Source organism: Grampus griseus, assembly GCF_964374135.1.
Source record: "Grampus griseus genome assembly, chromosome: 18".
In the NCBI taxonomy this organism is placed as follows: domain Eukaryota; kingdom Metazoa; phylum Chordata; class Mammalia; order Artiodactyla; family Delphinidae; genus Grampus; species Grampus griseus.
In genome coordinates this window covers 54,996,300-55,018,842 of record NC_139012.1, presented here as the reverse complement: position 1 = coordinate 55,018,842, position 22,543 = coordinate 54,996,300, and the positions used below count along the sequence as shown (strand labels likewise).

The following is a 22,543-nucleotide window of genomic DNA, read 5'->3' as shown; positions in this document are numbered from 1 at the left end:
AGGCATGCTTGTGATGACTCTGTAACAGACCAATTTGGGTTGTTGAAACAGTTCCCGGTTTCCACTCTGGAGAGCAATCTGGGATATCTAGCTTTTTAAATTTTCCTTTTTTGGGGGGTGGGGCAGGGAGGTGTGTGTGGGATTTGTTTTTATTTAATCATGTTTTTTTAATTCATTAACCATTGGACAGCCCTTAAGGGGAGGAGGACGGCTTGATTTCACATTCTACTTCCTAGATCTAGTTTAGAAAACATGTTCCCCAACTGGTGCTCTCAGGAAGGAGTATAGTAAACGCCTCATTTAACAATATACTCCTTTTTGGGAATTCCCTGGCAGCCCAGTGTTTAGGACTCCGTGCTTTCACCGCCGTAGGCCTGGGTTCGATCCCTGGTAGGTGGAACTAAGATCCCGCAAGCCGCGCAGTGGGGCTAAAAAAGAAAAACTTTACATATATACATATATATATATATACTCTTTTTGAAAGTTGCCTTTTCTCTTCACCCTTGAATAGGTCCAGTATTTGACGAAACTCATGAAAAGTGGTTGGAATCTGTCTTGCCCCTCCTCTGTTCTAGGATGCACTATATATGTGATCCTGACTCTCAAGGAAATTGGTTTGCCATTTGCCATTGATTTTTTTTAAGTTAATTTCTAACTTTTTTCACTGACAAATGAAGAAAAGTACTGCACCTTCTGAAATACACAAAATGGATTGAGTATGCAATTAAAAAACATTTTTTTCCCTATCAAAAAAAAATTGTGGTTTTGCCTTTTAAGTTTTTGTTGATATTGGGACCTGATGTGCTGGGTAAAGGGAACTGCAGCAAATAGGCCTGTAGTAATGCAGCCGTGAGGAGTGGGGAGGGGAAGCCCTATTGTTCATGATTAGGTTTCAGCCTTTTAGGGAGCCTGTGCCTCTGAACTGTGAGCTTTAAGTGTGTTTTTTACTGTTTTCCTTCCCCTTAGGTGGGATAGAGTGGGCTGGAGTTGGGTATTTTCCTTCTCCCACCTGGAAGGCTATAGTTAAGTGGAGCTGGGTATTTCCCTTAGTCGGGCTCTTATAAGACCCCAGCAGATTAGGCTCTGATTAACTAGTTTCTCCTGAGGGCAGGCCTGGTGCGAGAGTGCCCTGGGGTATTTAAAAACAGGCTCCATTTCCCCTCTCCCTTCGGAAGCACGAGGGGATTTTTCTCCCATGTTTACCGTGAAAACTCTCAAGCTCCCAGAGTCGGAGGCCCCCCTTTGAATGGGTCCTCTGGAGCTTTTAACTTCAGAGGTGTCTGCCCTGAGCCTCTAGCAATTTGTCAGTTGTGTTTGGATTCTTCCTACCTCAGCCCTGGTTCCTGCCACGGTTCCTGCCCCTGCGTCTGCCCTCCCGGTAAGCCAGTACTCCCTGTTGTTGCGTCTCCAGTCTTGGGAACAGCCGTGTGCCCTGTGTCCTCCCCTCTCTTATGGATCCAAGAAGAGTTGTTGATTTTTCACTCCATTCAGCTTTTTAATTGTTGTTAGGATAGAGCGGTGACTTCCACGCTCCTTACATGAGAAACCGAAATTGTTTTGCTTTTCTTTTTTTTTTTTTTGCGGATGGCATCTTTTTCTTTTTTGAAGTGGTCATCAGTTCTGAGCGCTCTACCAGGGACCAGAAGGGAGGGTTTGGGGGAACATCCTTCTCTCTTTTTTTAGTTGGAGGAAGTCAGCTGCCCTCCTCCCAGCCGCGCATGCGAACGGCAGCCGGGGCCCATGCAGGAATAATGCTGCTGCCTGCTCCGGGGGTGCCTGTTTTGCATTTTTTAATCGTGACACATAAAGTACATGTTGTACCCCTTGTAGTTTTGTGGCGGTATTGGTGGTTAGGACACAGTGTAAGATCCCTTCCACTGGGATTCAAGGTTGGTCTTTTGGTGGTATCTTTTCTGGAAGAGGGAATTTCCAATTTGAAGGTCATGTAGGGTGTGTGGTGGGAAAGGAAACCTGACCTGTTGATGATAAATATGAGTGTATTTAATAAAACTTTAACAATATTTAAGGATAGATATTATTTTTAAAAAATTTTATTGGAGTATAGTTGATTTATAATGTTGTGCTAGTTTCAGGTGTATAGCAAAGTGATTCAGTTATACGTGTGCATATATTCATTCTTTTTCAGATACTTTTCCCACATAGGTTATTACAGAATATTGAGTAGAGTTCCCTGTGCTGTACAGTAGGTCCTTGTTAGTTATCTGTTTTATATATAGTAGTGTGTATGTTAGTCCCAAGCTCCTAATTTATGCCTCCCCCCACCTTTCCCCTTTGGTAACCGTAAGTTTGTTTTTGAAATTTGTGAGTCTGTTTCTGTTTTGTAAATAAGTTCATTTATATCATTTAAAAGAACTAGAGTCCACATATGAGTGATATCATATGATATTTGTCTTTCTCTGTCTGACTTACTTCACTGAGTATGATAATCTCCAGGTCCACGCATGTTGCTGCAAATGGCATTATTTCATCTTTTTTTATGGCTAATATTCCATTGTATAGATGTACCACATCTTCTTTAACCATTCCTCTGTTGATGGACATTTAGGTTGCTTCCATGTCTTGGCTATTGAAAATAGTGCTGCAGTGAACATTGGGGTGCATGTATCTTTTCAAATTATGGTTTTCTCTGGATATTTGCCCAGGAGTGGGATTGCTGGATCATATGGTAATTCTATTTTTAGTTTTTCAAGGAACCCCCATACTGTTCTCCACAGCGGTTGTACCAATTTACATTCCCACCAGCAGTGCAAGAGGGTTCCCTTTTCTCCACACCCTTTCCAGCATTCATTGTTTGTAGACTTTTTGATGATGGCCGTTCGGACCAGTGTGAGGTGATACAAGGATAGATATTAGATCAAATTAGGGTCACGTAAGGTCCAGAAGAGGTGAGAAATCTTCATTGGCCTGCCAGTATTATTTCATAATACATAATTATGCATAAGGGAATAATCAGTGTTGACTGGAGGGGGAGGATCTGAGGATCTCCAGGACCAAGTACAAGATTTGGGGCAGGTTGGATGCCTCAGAGAGTTTGGCTAGTTTGAATTTAAGAGCACTGTTGGCCTGCTTTATTTTTCCAGAGGATTGAGGGTGGCTAAGACAGTGAAATTTTTGTAGCAGTGGAAGTATTTGTTGAATATCCTCAATAACCTTACTGTTGAAGTGGGTTCCTCTGTCACTAGAGAGGAACAAAGGGACCCCCACGTACGGAAAATTCTTTCTGGTACCAGCTTAGCTACAGTTGTGGCAGTAGCCTGTTTGCAGAAAAAAAGCTTCTAACCATCCCGCAAACAAGGATATACATGTCCTTCTTTTTTTGTGTATAAAGAGGGAAAAGGGTAACGAGTAATTGAGGGGTCTAAAGGTGGAAGAAGAGGATAGAGTTTTTCAGGTTTTGAAACACAGACGTGGAAGGAGTCCCAGTTCGAGGGATCAGCGTTGTTTCCTTGGTCGTGGCATAGAGAGGCGAGGCGATCGTGAAAAAGCTAGGGATCCGGCTCAGCAATAGGCACCTAATCCCAGAAACCCTCAGGGTTGTCTTGGTCTCAGGGAAGGGGTCTTTTTTTTTTTTTTAATTTTTATTGGACTATAGCTGTTTTACAATGTTGTGTTAGTTTCTGCTGTGCAGCAAAGTGAATCAATTATACGTATACATATATCCACTCTTTTTTAGAATTCCTTCCCATTAAGGTCACTACAGAGCTATTAAACAATAGCTAGCAACAAAACCAAACCAAGAGGGCTTCCCTGGTGGCGCAGTGGTTGAGAGTGCGCCTGCCGATGCAGGGGACATGGGTTCGTGCCCGGGTCCGGGAGGATCCCACGTGCCGCGGAGCGGCTGGGCCCGTGAGCCATGGCAGCTGAGCTTGCGCGTCCAGAGCCTGTGCTCCGCAACAGGAGAGGCCACAACAGTGAGAGGCCCGCGTACCGCAAAAAAAAAAAAAAAAAAAAAAACAACCCACCAAAACCAAACCAAACTGAGAGATGGCCCCCAAAACCAAAATCAAATCCTTACCATGCTACCACAGATAGTTTTCTGCAGCACATGGATCAGGGGCTGGACTCCAGCCTGAGATCCCTAAATCGCCCTTCAGGGAAGCGGCACAGGGGCTCAAAAAGCCTCAGGACCGGGGTGGAGAAGATGGGGGCCCAGAGGTGGGCTTCTAGTTCCATTCCAGTAATGGCACCAAACTGTCAAAGACAAAAACCAAACAAGTAAGGAAACTGAGTTTATTCAGAATATTGCCATCGTGGAGAACAGTTCAGAATCAAAGGCAGGGTGAGTTTGCCTTAGACTGTTATAGGGAGGGTTTGGACAAGTTATAGGTAGAGTAGTTTACAGTTAGAATTGCTTTTGTAACTAGGGGAAGTCTTGGTCGGCTGACTAGGAAATGTGTATTTTGGTGTCTAGCTAGTTTGGGCGCACTTCTTTTTTTTTTTTTTTTTTTTTTGCCTCACAGCGCATCTTGTGAGATCGTAGTTCCCCGGCCAGGGATCAAACCTGGGCCTAGCAGTGAGAGCACCGGGTCCTAACCACTGGACCGCCAGGGAATTTCCATGGGCGCACTTCTAATCTCAGTTAATCATTCATGAGACAAAGGACTTGGAGTTAGAGACCCTGTGTGTGGCCTTGTTGGCAGGTTCAGGCAAAAATGGAAACGTCTGTGTTTAACCTTCTCACAGGTAAATAAGGGGCTCCTCTGTGAGCCCTATGGTAGTCATGAGAAAGAGTAGACAATGACTCTCATCTAAGTCACGCGGGAGAAGGTGGTTTGCCGCAGTTACCTATTTCCAATCACAAAAGGATAGGATCATCTCCAGGGAGGAAAAAAAAAAAACGGTTGAAGAGATTTCTTAATCATCACTGTTTGTCCTGTGGCACAGGGATTAGGTAAAGTTCAACGCTGTCAGTTTCAAGGTTAATTTTTTCCCATTATGATCCAGTTGTTTTGGTAGATTTGTTGAAAAGATTTGTTGCTGCCAATGCTTTGTTTCTAAAATGAAAACTTCAGTCCTCAGTTGCATTAGCCACATTTCAAGTGTTTAAGAGCCACATGTGGCTAATGGCTACCATAATGGATAACCCAGACATAGAACGTTTTCGTCATCACAGAAAATGTTACTGAACAATACTGCTGTAGGCCTTACAGCACAGTGTCTAATAAATGTTTTGAATTTTGTGAAAAGCAGTCGAAAGCAAATTACACTGTTAGAGGCACATATGAAAAAGTTAAAACTCAATGACTGAGCACAATTTATTTTGAGGATTTTATAGTGAAACAATGTTGATAAATACAAATATAAAAACACTTTTGTAAAGCATACATTAGACCAGACTAATTCAAGGGATGTTTGGGTATGTATGATGCTGAACTCTTAGGATCCCACACAGTACAGGGTCTCTTTGTTAAATATTTTTATTTAAAATTCTCCTTAATAACTAGAATTCCAGAATCTTCAGTTAATTTGGGGATGGTAGTGAAAGGAGCTATACTGGATTAGAAGAGAATTAATTATTTAATTAATGAAAATACTTCAGCACTACTTCTGGAACATGAAATATAGACTTTGTGAGACCACAAATTCTTGATTTAATTAATTAATGAATGAATTAATTCATTAATTATTTAAGAATTAATTAAGAATTAATTATTTAATTAATGAAATATACTTCAGCCCTACTTCTGGAACATGAAATATAGATTTTGTGAGACCACAAATTCTTGATTTGCGTACTTGAGAAAATTCATACATACTGCTGAGACCACAGTTGAACAGCCCTGCAGATATTGCTAGATGTTTAAAATATGATCAGATCCTTCAGAATTTTCTCCCAGAGAGGCAAGTTTAAAGGCTGCACAGTGTAAAATCCAAAATACTGACAATACCAAATGCTAGGGAGGATGTGGAACAATAGGAACGCTCATTAATTGCTGGTGGGAATGCAAAACAGTACAAGCCACCACTTTGGAAAACATTTTGGCACTTCCTTACAAAGTTAAACATAGTATTACCATGTGATCCAGCAGTCACAGTCCTTGGCGTATACCAAAATGAGTTGAAAACTTATGTCCATGCAGTAACCAACACGAGTGTTTATAGCAGCTTTATTCATAATTGCAAAAATTCAAAGCTAACAAAATGTCATTTAGCAGGGAAATAGATAAGTAAACTGGTATACGTACACAATGGAATATTACTCAATGATAAAAAGAAATGACTATCAAACCGTGAAAAGACATGGGAATCTTAACTGAATATTACCAAGTGAAAGAAGATATATTCCAACTGCAAGACACTCTGGAAAAGATAAAACTAGACAATAAAAAGATCAATGTTTCCCAGGGGCTGGGGGCAAGGAAGAGGAGGCATAAGTAGATTGAACAGAGGATTTTTAGGACCGTGAAACGATTCTGTATATTACTGTAACGATGATAGGTACATGACATACATTTTTCAAAACCCATAGACCTGTACAACACAAAGAGTAAACCCTAACATTAAACTACACGCTTTAATTAATGATATATCAGTGTTAAGTTCATCACTTGTAACAACGGCACACACTAATGCAATATGTTGTAAACAGCGGAAACTGAGACGGGGTGGAATATGTGGGAGCTTCCTGTAGCTTTCTGTTGGATTTTCCAGTAAACCTAAAACTGATCTTAAAATCTATTTATTAAAAAAACAAAACCCCCAAAACTTAAAGGTATCTCTGCAGAAACCTGCAGGGTTTTTCCCATTTTCCTACAGGCTCATGATTTCAAATGAGAGGTTGCTACATCTTTCATAAACGTTAGAAGAAAAGCTAAAACTTATTGAACCTTTATATTATGGGTACTACGTATAAGTATGTTATTCTACTAATCAACAAATATTTATTCAGAGCAAGTATATCCAGCCTACGTTTAGAGGTATATCACCTACGCAATTTAGTTCAATCGTCACACGCTATGAAATACTATTGCTATTAACGTTTTCAAAAACAAGAACTCTGAGAAGTCAAACAACTAATGAACACTAGAACGGGTATCTAAACTGAATTCCACACCCAAAGTTCGAAACCATAACACCGAATAGAAGAGAATTAGCGATTTCTAACTCCGTCATCCGAAACAATGAACAGCCGACAATCTCGCGATGTTGTTGCGGCTACTACTACTCCCAACATGCAAAGCGGCTACCGTGCCGCAGCCCGTGCCGCAGCTGGTGCCGCAGCCTATGCCGCAGAGTCCGGAGGGCCCCGTCGTGCCTCGAGGCGCGAAAGGTAACCTGGGAGCCGTAGTTCTCCTGGACGCCTACTGGTGTTGCCAGCGCGGCGGTGGCGGATCGCTCGGTTCCAGCCAGTAGGTCCTGTGAGGGCGAGCTGAGGCGGAGAAAGGGCGTGGAACTGGAAACGGGTGAGTCGGACGCGGTCTACGCGGTCGAGGGAGGCGGCACCGCGGCTTAGGGTTGACTTAAATAAATGGACCCGTGCTGCAGTCTCTCCGGAGACACCGCGGTCTTAGCGTCAGCGAGCAGAGAGTGAGGAGGCGCCAGAGCCCGGTCCTTGCACCCGTACTCGTCCTCAGCTCTCCGCCAGCATCTCCACCATGCAGTCCCGGGAAGAAGCTTCGCGCTCTCGCCGCCTTGCCAGTCCCCGCGGCGGGAAGCGGCCCAAAAGGGTTCACAAACCCACGGTTTCAGCTTTTTTCACGGGCCCGGAGGAGCTGAAGGACACGGCCCATTCCGCAGCCCTGCTGGCCCAGCTCAAGTCCTTCTACGACGCGCGGCTGCTCTGTGATGTGACCATCGAGGTGGTCACGCCTGGCAGCGGGCCTGGCACGGGCCGCCTCTTCCCCTGCAACCGTAACGTGCTGGCTGCCGCGTGTCCCTACTTCAAGAGCATGTTCACCGGCGGCATGTACGAAAGTCACCAGACGAACGTGACCATGCACGATGTGGATGCCGAGTCCTTCGAGGTGCTGGTCGATTACTGCTACACGGGTCGTGTGTCTCTGAGTGAATCCAACGTGGAGCGCCTGTACGCCGCCTCCGACATGCTGCAGCTCGAGTATGTGCGTGAAGCCTGTGCCTCCTTCCTAGCCCGCCGCCTTGACCTGGCCAACTGCACGGCCATCTTCAAGTTCGCCGACGCCTTTGGCCATCGCAAGCTGCGATCACAGGCTCAGTCGTTTATAGCCCACAACTTCAAGCAGCTCAGCCAGATGAGTTCGATTCGGGAGGAGTCTCTGGCAGATCTGACCCTGGCCCAACTTCTGACTGTCCTGCGCCTGGACAGCCTAAACATCGAGCATGAGCAGACCGTGTGCCACGTGGCGGTGCAGTGGTTGGAGGCGGCTCCCAAGGAGCGGGGTCCCAGCGCTGCAGAAGTCTTCAAGTGTGTCCGCTGGACACACTTCACCGATGAAGATCGGAATTACCTGGAGGGGCTGTTGACCAACACCATGGTGAAGAAGTACTGTCTGGACCTTGTTGAAGGGGCCCGGCAGATGCGATATGGTGACACGTTGTGCAAGTCTCTGGTGCCAAAGCCAGAGAGCAGCAGCGGTGGCAGCAGCAGCAGTGGCGGCGGCGGCGTTAGCAGTGTCGTTAGCGGCGCTGGTGGCGGCGGCGGCTGCAGCAGCAGCTCTGTTGTATCAGTGGCAGAAAATCCACCCCAGAGGCTGGGTGTGTATGCCAAGAAGATGGTGATCTTCTTTGGACATCCCAGAGATCCCTTTCTGTGCTGTGACCCATACTCGGGGGACATTTACAAAGTGCCATCACCTTTGACCTGCCTTGCTCACACTAGGACTGTGACCACCTTAGCTGTCTGTGTCTCTCCAGACCATGACATCTATCTGGCCGCCCAGCCCAGGAAAGACCTCTGGGTGTATAAACCAGCCCAGAATAGTTGGCAGCAACTTGCTGACCGCCTGCTCTGCCGTGAGGGCATGGATGTGGCATACCTCAATGGCTACATTTACATTTTGGGTGGGCGAGACCCTATTACCGGCATTAAACTGAAGGAGGTGGAGTGCTACAGTGTCCAGAGGAACCAGTGGGCACTGGTGGCTCCCCTGCCCCATTCTTTTATTTCCTTCGATCTGATGGTAATTCAGAACTATCTTTACGCTCTCAATAGTAAGCGCATGTTCTGCTTTGATCCCAGCCACAATATGTGGCTGAAGTGTGTTTCTCTGAAGCGCAATGATTTTCAGGAAGCCTGTGTCTTCAATGATGAGATCTATTGCATCTGCGACATCCCTGTCATGAAGGTCTACAATCCAGTCAGAGGAGAGTGGAGGCAGATTAATAACATTCCCTTGGTGTCAGAGACTAACAACTACCGGATTATCAATCATGGCCAAAAACTGTTGCTGATCACCTCACGCACCCCGCAGTGGAAAAAGAACCGGGTGACCGTGTATGAATATGATATTAGGGGTGACCAGTGGATTAATATAGGTACCACATTAGGCCTGTTCCAGTTTGATTCTAACTTTTTTTGCCTTTCAGCTCGCGTTTATCCTTCCTGCCTTGAACCTGGTCAGAGTTTTCTCACTGAGGAGGAAGAAGTGCCCAGTGAATCTAGCACTGAGTGGGATTTAGGTGGATTCAGTGAGCTGGACTCTGAGTCAGGAAGTTCAAGTTCTTTATCTGATGATGATTTGTGGGTTCAGGTAGCCCCTCAATGAAATGCGCAGGGTCAGCAGAGTGTGTTATAGATAAGCTGAAACTCTAAGGTGTTTTTACTGCTTTGGAAGGTATCTTAAAGAGACCCTTTCGTTTTGCTGGAAAAAAAAAAAAGAAAAAAAGTTGATTAATTTCAGGTTTGGTTTAGAAAGGGTATTGTTTGAAATACTAACGTAATTTAATGTTACAGAATTTAAACATTAAAAGAAATCAACCTATTTAATAATTTACTGTTCTAAAAGTCCAGTGTTGATTGTTTAGTATGTTTATGTTTGATGACAATATAAGTTAGTTGTAATCAATAGTCTTCTATTATCAAATCTTACATTCTGTCTTGTGCCACAAATACTTCAACTTGAATTTTAATTTCTACAATAGAAAAACTGATTGGTTAGGAATTATTAGAGAGGGTTGGAAAGCATATATTTTCCTTCAGAACAGTGTAGTAGATTTCCAAAACTTTAAACTAGTGGGTTTTTACAAAATGTGTTCTAACACATATAGTCTGCTAAGTTTTAGTTCAGTTTTCTCCTCTTTTGTGAAAAAAAAATACCTATGTTTAATGTGACTGAATGGTGATTTCATTTGTGATAATATATAGAATGGTCATACGCTCACTGAAAGTAAAAACAAAAAAACAGGATTCTACTTTTTGAAAAGAAATTTCAGTTTTAAATCTGTAATATAACGTGTAATTTGCAAATAGTGACCAATTTTCCATCTAAAAAAATTCCATTCTAGTAGTGTCACCAATCATCTAAAAACCTTTTTAAAAAAAAAAACAAAAACCCAGTAACTTGCTTTGTAGGTTCATATTTTAAATCTATACTTGATACATGCTTCACTGAATCAGAGGAATAATCCTTTTTTCACTGGACATGATTGTGAAAATTTTTATCCACTGTCCTAAAAAGTTTATGTGATTCTTAAAATATTTTGGCTGTACAGTTTTGGTGTTTATCTTAGAAGATTTGTCAACAAGATGTGATTATTCTTTACTGTTTTGTGAGTAATATTGGTTTTGAAAGTATGTATTAGTTAAGAACAGTATTTTATTGAAATCAGTAGCTATTGTGTCTGTCAACTATAAGATCAAGTGCCAGCAAAGAATTTTCAAACTCTAAGTTGTGTATAGAACTGTTTTGTGTAGCATTGAAAAATTCTGTCAGTTTTGTAAGTCGCTAAATGTTATTATCAGCTTAAAGGTATTTTTCTATTAAAAGTTTACAGTTCAATAACATAAGTGGATGATAGCATTTGGGGCCAGTAGTGAAAGTATATTTCGTCTAAAATATTTCTCTATGCAGTGGTGTACAAGGCTATTTTATTATGGTATTTGTATCTGTTCTGTGTTTCTCTATGAACCATGCTCCAGTCTTTGTTTCTGTCAGCATATGTAAGGGAAAGAAAGTCCAGAAATAGAGAATAAATCACACAAGACTTACATTGTTAAATACATGAAAACATAAGTGCTTACCTCTTGAGGGTTTATTAGATATAGTTGTTATTGATACATATACATGATAAGTGACCAGATGTTTATGGTGTATAACTTTTTCTACACACAATCAGAATGATCTCCCTGAATCTTCATTCAGTGACATGATAATTCCTCTTCTGTGTTTATTCTCTAGTGACAGCGTGCTAACATTTCTTACACCCGGGCAGAGTACAGAGGAATGTGCTCTTTCTGGTAGGGAACTGGATTTTTTATTGAAATACCATAGGATGAAAACAGAGAGGAAGACGTAAAAGGTTGTTTTTTTTTTTTAAAGATATTTCTTAGCCATTTTGATGGGCTGTTTGAAGATTCTACAAGACATTCCTGTTCAACATTTTTAGTGAAATAAGATGCTTGCTTATCCTACCAGTATGTGTTCCTTCAGAAGGACAGACATGCTTTTAGTTGCCTGAGGCTCAATTTTGTTCCATTTGACATCAGGGTTGTTTTCGGCAGTGTCCTTAACACAAAGCTGTTTCTCAATAGGGTTATTTTTTTGGCCAACTTTTTCTTCACCAGGAACTTCTTGTTGATAGCTTTTTCCTTTGTCGGGTTGAAATAGAACAGTGATGATCTCAACCAGACTATCCTTCTGCAGAATTAAGGTGTGCAACTGATTGATAAAAGACAGATTCTCCAATTGTCATTTTCAACCTTTAAGTTAAAGCCTAAGCGAAATAGTAGTAATATCTTGGTTTACAAAGAGATTTTCTTGGGAAGAATTTGGTTTCGTGCTATATTTGTGAATTAGAGAATAGTTGTTAATCATTATTTTACGGATAAGTGATTTGTATGTGATTAGTTACAAATAAAACATACTAGAATCTAGACTTTGATTTTTTAATTCATTGTTTCTGTTAAATGTATAAAACCCTTGCTTGTACAGTGAATGACAACTAGCAGTGTTGAAATCCCTTCTTGACTGGAAAGTACCCTTGTCTCTGTTTTCCAATTAATCACATCTTTTAATAAATATGTTTGTAGGACTGCTATTTGTAAGATTTAGAATGATGTTAATTATCTTTCGTATCTGTCCCTGTAGTCTGAAAAGTTCAGAGGACCCCAATTTTAAAAAATTCTTTTAAGTTCAAACCATAAGTGGTGTTAGGATTTCCAAAAGGGTAAAGTAGAAATATTTGTACCTGATCTTGTTGAGAATCTGGGGAACACTTTTGATCTACTCCCAAGAAAAAGGCCGGTGTCATAACATCCCTGAAATTATAAAAGTATGACTACTTCTGAAGCTCATCAGACTCAAGATAAGAGCACTTGTGACAGTCTCTCCTCCCCATACCTGCGTAAAACCTTTAACCCTTTCATCATTCTAACTAACTTTAAAGGAACATTTGTTAGAGCAAATATGATAAAGCAGGGAAGTATGAGGAAGCAACGTTACTTACAGAAAATGTGACTATCAGTAGAAACCTAAAAGAATCAGTGTCATTTTTAGAACCAACTAGAGGGTTCAATGTATACAAACCAATTGTTTTTTTTAATAATAATAAAAAGCAAAAGACACTGTTCACCGAAGTTGCCAAACCTCAGAGTACCATGGAGGCATAGGTTTGTGCAGAATAGGGGGAAGGGCCCCCCCTCCTTTACTCTGCGCCCTTTGTCATTCTTATCTGTTTCATCAAACTTCCATTCCTCACATCTTTAACCTTGAGGACTCAACATGGTCCAAGGCACAGGGAGAGTAGGAAACAGATACTGTTGTATAACATTCCATCCATATCTGAGACATTTTGTCCTAAAACAGCCTAGTCTGTGGGGAGTCACCTGTCTGTATTGGAGTCACCATTTTTCATTCTCACCTCTAAAGCTAAAATTGCTGCTCAGACCCACTATATCAATCAGGAATATTCTTTTGGGCAAACTATTCATTAATTGTAGGAAAACTAGTTTAAAAGGACTATGTAAATGTCAGGCAAAGTATTTCTTCCAAAACAGATATGTTTGTGCCTTGAAGAAAAAGAAGAGCCAGGACTCTCAGATAAATTAATATCACCTTAATTTAGATCATCTTAAGAAAATAGAATAGAATTTTGTTTTCGCATACTGTAACTGAAAAATTCAGCCGTGGCGCTCACTTCAGGTACAGCCTGATCCAGGGTCTCAGCGTCCTCAGGGCTTTCTTTGTACAGAGAAGATATCATGGGGCAATGGGTTCCCTCATTTTGTGCGTTGATTAGAATATAGGGGCGGTTGTATGTAATGGAGACCTGTAATTGTGTAAGTAAGTTTCTCATATGAAATTTCTCATGTCAAAGTCTAATCTGTTGTGTTATCCCTCATCTAGAAAGTTGACTGGCACCCAGGCTTTTCTGTTTTCTTGTTCTGCTACCCTTGGGGTGTTGTCCCGACCCACATGGTCCAAGCCGGTTCACCCTTGTGTCCACATTCCAGCCATTAAAAGGGGAGGAAGGGGGAGGGGAGGACACGACCCTTCCCTGTGAGGGAAGTCGTGAGCATTGCTTCAGTTGCGTGACACTGGCCAGATCTTAACTACATGGACATACCTAGCAGCAAGAGTGCCTAGGAGAGGTAGTCTTTGTTCTGGGTCAACATGTATCTAGTTAAACTTCAAGGGTTCCTTCTTACAGAATGAGGGGAAAGGCTATTAGGTTAAACAGCAGTCTCTATCACACCATCTGTCAGGCCAGGTTTTGTCACATGGCAGCCAGAGTGATAACACCATCCCAGCAGTTACTGCAGTCAAGGCAAGATGGCTAGGCCTCCGTCCTACCCCAGAAACACTCAGAGAGCTCCCTGGGCTCCCGCTGCCGCTCTGTACAGAAGAGGCAAGGGCACTTCATATTGTTTTGATTAAATAAAGCCTTCTAGGCTCAGTGTGTACTGGTACCCTACATCATGAGCCAGTCTTATATTGGCATTATATCGTAGAATGTTCCAGCTTCCTAAAAGGAAGGAAAAGAGTACTGAAAAATGGCTCTGTGTAATCAATGGCAGTATTAATTATCTTAAACAGCAAACGTTGCTGCTAATTAAAATGTGAGATATCAATTATAGAGTAATGATGAAAACTGGACATTTCTTAGAGCAAAATAGGCTGTTTAGCAGCCTTGTAGCATTTTCTGTGCCTGGATCATCTTTGCAGTGCTGTGTGAATATAAGCTACTCCTCTCCCCCTCTGTTGAAGCCCAGACCAATTAACCACAATAGTCTATTCAAAACTTAGTTTCTTGCTGAATTCTTTTGTTTTTTTTGAATTCTTATACTGACTTCAGGTTAATCATAGTTCGTGCAATATACACATATAGTGTCACTTTTTGTGTTTGTGAAAACTTCAAAACAGCTGCCAGAGAACATTTTGAGTAATTGCTTCTGTCAAGTGTATCACTTTTATCATCATAATTTTCATTACAGATAGCCATACTTATTTTAAAAAGACTCAAACAACCTGATTTTCACATGGAACCCTAACGTCCGCCCGCAAGTGAAGAGTAAGTAATACTTGTGTTAGTAGTTGTATTTCTATTAGTACATGAATGAAGAATATGACTCCATTCTCTGTTTCATTTCTTGTCTAAAGACAAGATTTTTGATATATGCTGTGACTGGGTTCTCCATATTCTGTACTAGATACTGCTTGTTTAGTATCCCACTCCCACTACTTTCCTGTATGGCCTCCTCACATGCTGGCGTTATTCCGTGTATTGATCTGTTCACTCTTTATTATATGTCTCCTGAACTAAACTGTGCACTCTTCACGGAGGAGCCGTGTCTGTCTTTTCCACAGCTCCTAACATAGTGCCGGGCACATCATCCGCATTCCATAAATGTTTGTTGAACAAAGAAAGAAATGTATTTCGTGCTTGTTTGCATTTATATGAGAAACACTTGCATTCAGAGCTCTCATCTTTTTGTCAATTTTCCAGCTATGAGGGAGAGCTATTATTAAACTCTTTTGTCTGGTTGTCATAGCAACCCACTGGCCTCCAGAGCTACAGGTTATTTCTGATGGGCATATTCTCCTAGACAACCAAACACGCAGCGTTTTCAATTATGGAGTAATGATGCTATTATAAATCACATTTCTGACACTATATTTCTCTATCTTTTATAAAGATGGCAGAGAATTAGAACAGAGACGAATCTGTTCAAATCAACAAAGGCTAGGGGAAATTAAGCAGTATGACTCACATCTCTCCTCTCAACCCTTTCATATTTCCTCCAAGTTCTCCACCTTTCCATAAGCACCTGTGAATTCACTTGGGTGTTCTGACCAAGTTATTAAGGAAGTTTTGAAAGTTAATTGCTACAAGACAAACTCTAAAAAAGCTCTGTTACAGCTTAAATAGTTTCTTTTTCTCCTCCTTGTTTCTTCCTTCCTCTGTCCCTCCGTCCCTCCCTCCCTCCGTCCCTCCGTCCCTCCGTCCCTCCCTCTGTCCCTCCTCCGTCCCTCCCTCCCTCCCTCCCTCCCTCCGTCCCTCCCTCCCTGATCTTAGTTCCCCACCAGGGATCGAACTTGTTTCCCCCTGCAGTGGAAGCACGAAGTTCTAACCACCGGACCACCAGGGAATTCCCAGTCCTTGCTTGTTTCTTAAATTTCATGTTAAGTTAGCAAATGATAATAGCCTTGCAAAAATTGAGATTTGCTCGGAAAAGTTTCAAAATGAGGTCTTTTCCAACCTCATTCTTCCTTCCATTCATATTTTAGTGGCAAGAATTGAGAAGAGTTTTATTAAACTGGGTTAGTCATCATAGAAAACTCATTATCAGTTCAATAAAACAGGGTTTTTCTGGCCCATTCAACAAGGCATGATTGTAGTTTTTAAAAGGCAGAGTCTTCTTTTTTTTTTTTTTGGCTGCGTGGCTTGTGGGATCTTAGTTCCCTGACCAGAGAAGGAACCCAGGCCCTCAGCAGTGGAGAGCGCAGAGTCCTAAACACTGGACTACCAAGGAATTCCCAGCAGAGTCTATTTTCTAATGATGGATACCTTAATGGGATTTTACATGTATGTTATGCTGTATTTTCTTTTCTGTAGGTTTTGGTCACATGCAGTATGGAGAGTCAGTTACCACCTAGTTCCAAGTAGATCCTATGAAAAATACTTCACTACACCCTTTCTCTGTGCAGTTCTAATGCTTTTGTTATACATACAGTTGTGATACCCATCAGGAAACTGTCCCATAACTTTATTTAAAAGAAGTGATACTGCATTTAGCTTACCTACTGGGCTTTGACATTATAAAAGCAGTAACACTTTAGTACATGCAACGATCTTCAACAAATAATATACAATGGGGATACTGTCAGGAAGACAAAGAGAAAGATAAGGGGGGATGGTATCATCTGTAATGTCAAGATTGCAGATTTGGGTACCTGAACACATGGGGTATTTTGATTAACATATATATATATATTTTAATATCTTTATTGGAGTATAATTGCTTTACAATGATGTGTTAGTTTCTGCTTTATAACAAAGTGAATCAGTCTGATTAACATATTTTTAAGAACTTCATTTTAGTCTTCTAGAAATCTCCATGCACTGTTACTCTTTTAAATAAGCTCTGAATCCTACACATTAGCTGAGATGTCAAAACTTTGAGACAGCTAAACCTAGATATCTGCCTATTGTAAAAATTGAAAATGGCCCAGTGGAAGGGAAGGATTCTCCAGGGCAGGATGGAAGGGAAGGGTTCTCCAGGGCAGGATCAGACGTCCAGCCACACAGATCTTGCAACAATTCTTGACAAAATCACCAATTCCCAAGTCTAGTTCTCTCCTTTAGAAGTTAGGATATTCAGTAATTACTGCACCTTGATTTGGTTGGATTTGGGTACTGAGTCAGATTAACCAAACTATCAAACAAATATACAAAATCCGTAATATTGATACATTAACTTACAAAAAGAAAATAGAGCTTTTGCATTCAGGAGGGAGCCCCCAGTGCCCAATTTTTCCCTCGGGAGTGAAGAGTTTGGACCGTGTATCAAGTGCCACAAATTCGAAGGGTGCCACCCAAGGGCCTGCATCCCAAATCACATAGCTTGGGGAGCCTTGGGGAACCAACCAGCCAGCCTTGTCATTTGCAAGTCCTCCAGGACCACATTAAAAAAAGGAGTGATGTCAAATGGGTACTCAATTACTTCCATGGGCTCAGCACAGAGGGGACAGGCAAAAACACCCCTCCTCTAGTTTCTCCCTGAAAGAAGCTTTACTGCATACTTTCCCAGCTACTGCCTGAAGGTCCAGCTTCTAATCAGCTTGTGTATGGATGTTGACTGGGATTCTCCCAGGAGACTGAAGGAGCCCTGGGCAGTCCCCCTACTTGCTGTCTAAAGCTCGCTCCAACAATACAAACAAGTCTCCAGCTTCTCTCTGGAAGGAGCTTGTCCACACATCCAGCACCGCAACTTACCTGGCTGCCACCTGAAGGACTGGCTGCCAAGCCACCTTGCTCTGGAAGCCAACAGGGCCCAGCTTCCACAACGACCCTGGAGCCCCATTAAACCAAGGGGCAGTTTGATACAGAAATGTCAGCAGGCTCAACACACAGGGAACAGACAAAAATGCAAGGCTCTCAGTTTCTCCCTGGAAGGTATTTGCATAATTTTCCAGCTTCTGCCCAAGGTTTGGGCTTCGAATTAGCCCATACCTGAGAGCTGACAAGGCGTATAATTAGTCATCATGTGAGGGTCTGAACGGGCATGTGCATTCTCCTTCCTGTGCCTTCTCCCCGCCTAGCTCACCCCAGCCATAAAGCCAAGTCTCCAGATACGCTGTGAAAAGAGCTTGTCAACATATCTAGCACCCCACCTTCTATGGCTACAAGCTGAGGGACTGGTCCTAAATCTCCTAGCTCTGGATGATGATGGGGCTCAGCAGTTATGAGTCCCCTGAGACCACAGAGAACAAAGAGGCATTTTTATATGGGTGCACAAGTGTTCCCAGCAGTGATTCCCTCTGGCTCAGCACAGAGTGAATAGGCTCAAATACCCAGCTCCTGGTTTCCCTTTGATAGGGGCTGGACTGTAGAGCTAACATCCTGCCTTTCCCAGTTGCTGCCTGAAAGTCAGGCTTCCAATTAGCCTGCACTGGGGACCTGAAGGGACAAGCAATTAGTAGTCGTTTGGGAGCCTGAACGTGTGCGTGGGCACTTCCCATGCCTTTGGAACAATAATGGGTCTTGGCACACCCGAATCTGCTAGAAGCCACCAAGAATAAGGACTGTGATTTGGATAAGCACAGAAGTTTGAGAAACGGGACTTCCCTGGTGGCGCAGTGGTTTAGAATCCTCCTGCCAATGCAGGGGACACAGGTTCGAGCCCTGGCCCGGGAAGATCCCACATGCCGCGGAGCAACTAAGCCCCTGCGCCACAACTACTGAACCTGTGCGTCCTAGAGCCCGTGCTCCGCAACAAGAGAAGCCACCACAATGAGAAGCCCATGCACCACAACGAAGACCCAAAGCAGCCAAAAATAAATAAATTAAAAAAAAAAAAAGTTTGAGAGGCAATCAGGAGCTCAAGCCATGCCGAATGGCAAGATTCATCTCTAACACAAGGCTACTCTTTCTAAACTGGGAGAGGGGGAATTCCCTAGCAGTCCAGTGGTTAGGACTCCGTGCTTCCACTGCTCGGGGTCCGGGTTCAATCCCTGGTCAGGGAACTAAGATCCCACAGGCTGAGCGACCAAAAAAAACCCAACCAAACAAACAAACAAAAAAAACAAAACTGGGAGAGGTGGCTGTTTTATCTGATGCACAGAAACCAACACAGAGAGTCAAAGAAAATTAAGAAACAGAGGAATATTTTCCAAACAAAAGAACCAGATACAACCCCAGAAAAAAGACCTTAATGAAATGAAGATAATGACTTACCTGATAAAGTGCTCAAAGTAATGGTAATAAAAATGCTTACAAGGTCAGGAGAACAATGCATGAACAAAGTGAGAATTTCAGCAAAGAGAAAACGTAAGATACTGTCTTATACTTAAAAATATTTTGATAACTATATTTTAAAATGATATTGTATGTAATCCTATGTATTTTAATAGTTTTATTGAGATATAATTCACATACTGTATAATTCCCCTACTTATAACATAATTTAATAGTTTTTGTATATTCAGAGTTGTACAACCATCATTACAATTAAAATTTTTTTTCCATCGCTTTAAAAAGAAAGCCTGTATCCATTAGCAGCCGTTTCCCATTTTCCCTCAACTTCACCCCCTTCTCCAAGACCTAGGCAACCAATAATCTACCTTCTGTCTCTATGAACATTTCATACCAATGAAATCATATCATACAAAATGTGGTCTTTCGTGTCTGGCTTCTTTTACTTAGCATAGTGGTTTCAAGGTTCACCCGTGCTGTGGCGTGTGTCAGTACATCATTCCTTTTTATGGCCTGATGATATGCCATTATATATGCCATTATTTGGACGTACCGTATTTTACTATACGCTCTCAAAAGATGGACATTAGGGCTTTTTCCACTTTTGGACTATTATGAATCATGCTGCTGTGAACATTCACCTACGAGTTTTTGTGTGGACATATACTTTCAGTTCTCTTGGGCGTATATGTTTACCTTTTTGAGGAAGCGCCAGGCTTTTCCAAAGCTGCTGCCTCCTTTTGCAATCCTTTCAGCAATGTAAGAAGGTTCCAATTTCTCCACGTTAACAATTGTTATTTTTCTGTCTTTTTTATTATAGCCATCCTAGTAGGTATGAAGTACATTCTCACTGTGGTTTTGATGTGCATTCGCCTGGTATCAAACGGCTGATGATGTTGAGCATTTTTCCATGTGCTTCTTGACCAAATGTATATCCTGTTTAGAGAAATGTCTTCTCAGACGTATTGCTCATTTCTCAATTGGGTTGTCTTCTTATTGAGTTGTAAGAGTTCTTAGTATATTATGGATACTACTGCCTTATCAGATATATGATTTGCACATATTTTATTGCATTCTATGTGTTATAGGCTGACTTCTGTTCTCCTCACAATTCATATGTTGCAGCCCTAATCCCCCAGTACCTCATTTTGTGTCTGTATTTGAGGATAGGGCCTTTATGGAGGTAATTAAGTTAAAATGAGACCCACACCCAGGATGGACCCTCATCCAATCTGACTGGTGTCCTTATAAAAAGAGTTGATTAGGACACATACAAAAACACCAGGGATACGTGTGCACAGAGGAGAGTCCATGTGAGGATACATTACAATGGTGGCCATCTGCAAGCCAAGGGGAGAGGCCTCAGAAGAAACCAAACTTGCTGGCACTTGGACCTCTAGCCTCCAGAATTGTGAGAAAATACATTTCTGTTGTCTAGGCCATCCTTGCTGTGGTATTTTGTTATGGCAGCCTTCCAAACTAATATAGATTTTGATACTGGAACTGAGGTTCTGCTGTTTTAAATGCTTAAAAATGTAGAAGTGGCTTTGGAACTGGGTAATGGGTAGAGGCTGGAAGAATTTTGAGTGCATGTTAGAAAAAGCCTAGGTTGCCTCGAGGAAACTATTGGTAGAAATATGGCTGTTAAAGTTGCTTCTGGTGAGACTAATGCTGAAAACTCAGTCTCTCTACACCAGTGCCGAATTGACTCTTGGAGACAGAGTTTTGGGTAAAGTAGAAAAGAAGAGCTTTATTGCTTTGCCAGACAAAGGAGGACACAGCAGGCTTCTGCCCTTGAAAACTGTGTGTCCCCACCCAGGAAGATTTGGTGAGGAGTTTAATTTTTTATTTTTTAATTAATTTATTTTTTATTTTTGGCTGCGTTGTGTCTTCGTTGCTGTGTGCGGGCTTTTCTCTAGTTGCAGTGAGCAGGGACTACTCTTTGTTGCGGTGCACAGGCTTCTCACTGTGGTGGCTTCTCTTTGTTGCGGAGCACGGGCTCTAGGCACGCGGGCTTTAGTAGTTGTGGCTCGCAGGTTCAGTAATTGTGGCACGCGGGCTTTAGAGCGCAGGCTCAGTAGTTGTGGCGCACGGGCTTAGTCACTCCACGGCATGTGGGATTTCCCAGACCAGGGATTGAACCCACGTCCCCTGCATTGGCAGGCGGATTCTTAACCACTGCACCACCAGGGAAGTCCTGGTGAGGAGTTTTATAGCAATGATTCAAGTGTGGGATTGATAAAACTAGGGTGTGTTCAGGGCCTGCACTCCAGTAATCTGGTCTCAGGTAATCTTTTTTTGTTCGTTTGTTTTTGCGGTATGCGGGCCTCTCACTCTTGTGGCCTCTCCCGTTGCGGAGCACAGGCTCTGGGCCAGGACGCGCAGGCTCAGCGGCCATGGCTCACGGGCCTAGCCGCTCCACGGCATGTGGGATCCTCCCGGACCGGGGCACGAACCCGTGTCCCCTGCATTGGCAGGCGGACTCTGAACCACTGCGCCACCAGGGAAGCCCTCAGTTAATCTTTTGATGAGCTTCTCTGGTTGCTTTAATCTGGCCTCAGGTGGTCTTCTCTGGAATGAAGAATGCTGACATCTTCCATTTGTTGGGGGTTTTAGTTCTATAAAGGGCTTAAAGATATTGTTATGTGTGCTTGAGGTGGGAACCAGGACCCTGCCCTGAGGCTGCACTCTTGTTTCTTGACTGCTCCTCCCTTGTCTTTGCATCCCCTCCCTTCCCTGATTAGCAACTGTTTGAATCTGCCTTTTGGGACTCAGGGAAAGTCATGGAGGCTGGAGTCTGTTCCCTACAAACAAGAAACGGGGGACATGGAAAGGCTTCGCCAGTAGCCCCACAGGGTGCTGCTTGGTTTCAAGACCTCAGATGGAAATAAGGAACGTGTTATTGGGCATTGGAGGAAAGCTGATCTTTGTTATAAAGTGGCAAAGAACTTAGCTGAATCGTGTTCTAGTATTTTGTGGAAGGTAGAACTTTGAGTGATGAACTTGGATGTTCAGCTGAGGAGATTTCTAAGCAAAGGATTCAAGGTGTGACTTAGGTTTTCCTTGTTGCTTGTAGGAAAATGTGAGCGGAGAGAAACTGAAGAAGGAAATGTTAAGCAAAAAGAAACCAGAAAGTGAAGATTTGGAAAGTTCTCAGCCTATCCTTATTGCAAAAAATTGAGAAAGCATGTTCCAGAGAGAACATCAAGGGTATAGCAGAACAATCACTTGATAAAGAGATTATGGCTGTGAGTCCTGGATCTAATCAGCCATTTCAGCAGAGGCCAGGAAGGGGACAAAACGGAGGAAGGCTATTGAACTTCTGGGATTCAACAGAGGGGATGACAGAGCTGTTCTCTGTGAACATGCCTTATCTTTCAACAAAAGGGAAGAATGACCCTGAGGGTGATTCTGAGACTGGGAGGGCTGCCACTCCCACAGGGTCCCTGAGTTTCAGCAGGACAGGCTGCCC

General features: G+C 42.6%; 1 protein-coding gene across 1 annotated transcript; it reads left to right on the top strand.

Moving 5' to 3' along the window:
* Positions 1–7,616: 7,616 nt before the first annotated feature.
* On the top strand, positions 7,617–9,704 carry LOC309835876 (kelch repeat and BTB domain-containing protein 6; the record flags this gene model as incomplete). The annotated part of the gene is made up of 1 exon (XM_082675594.1): positions 7,617–9,704. The coding sequence occupies one exon, from the start codon at positions 7,617–7,619 to the stop codon at positions 9,702–9,704; it is 2,088 nt and encodes a 695-aa protein (XP_082531720.1).
* Between the last annotated feature and the right edge of the window lie 12,839 nt (positions 9,705–22,543).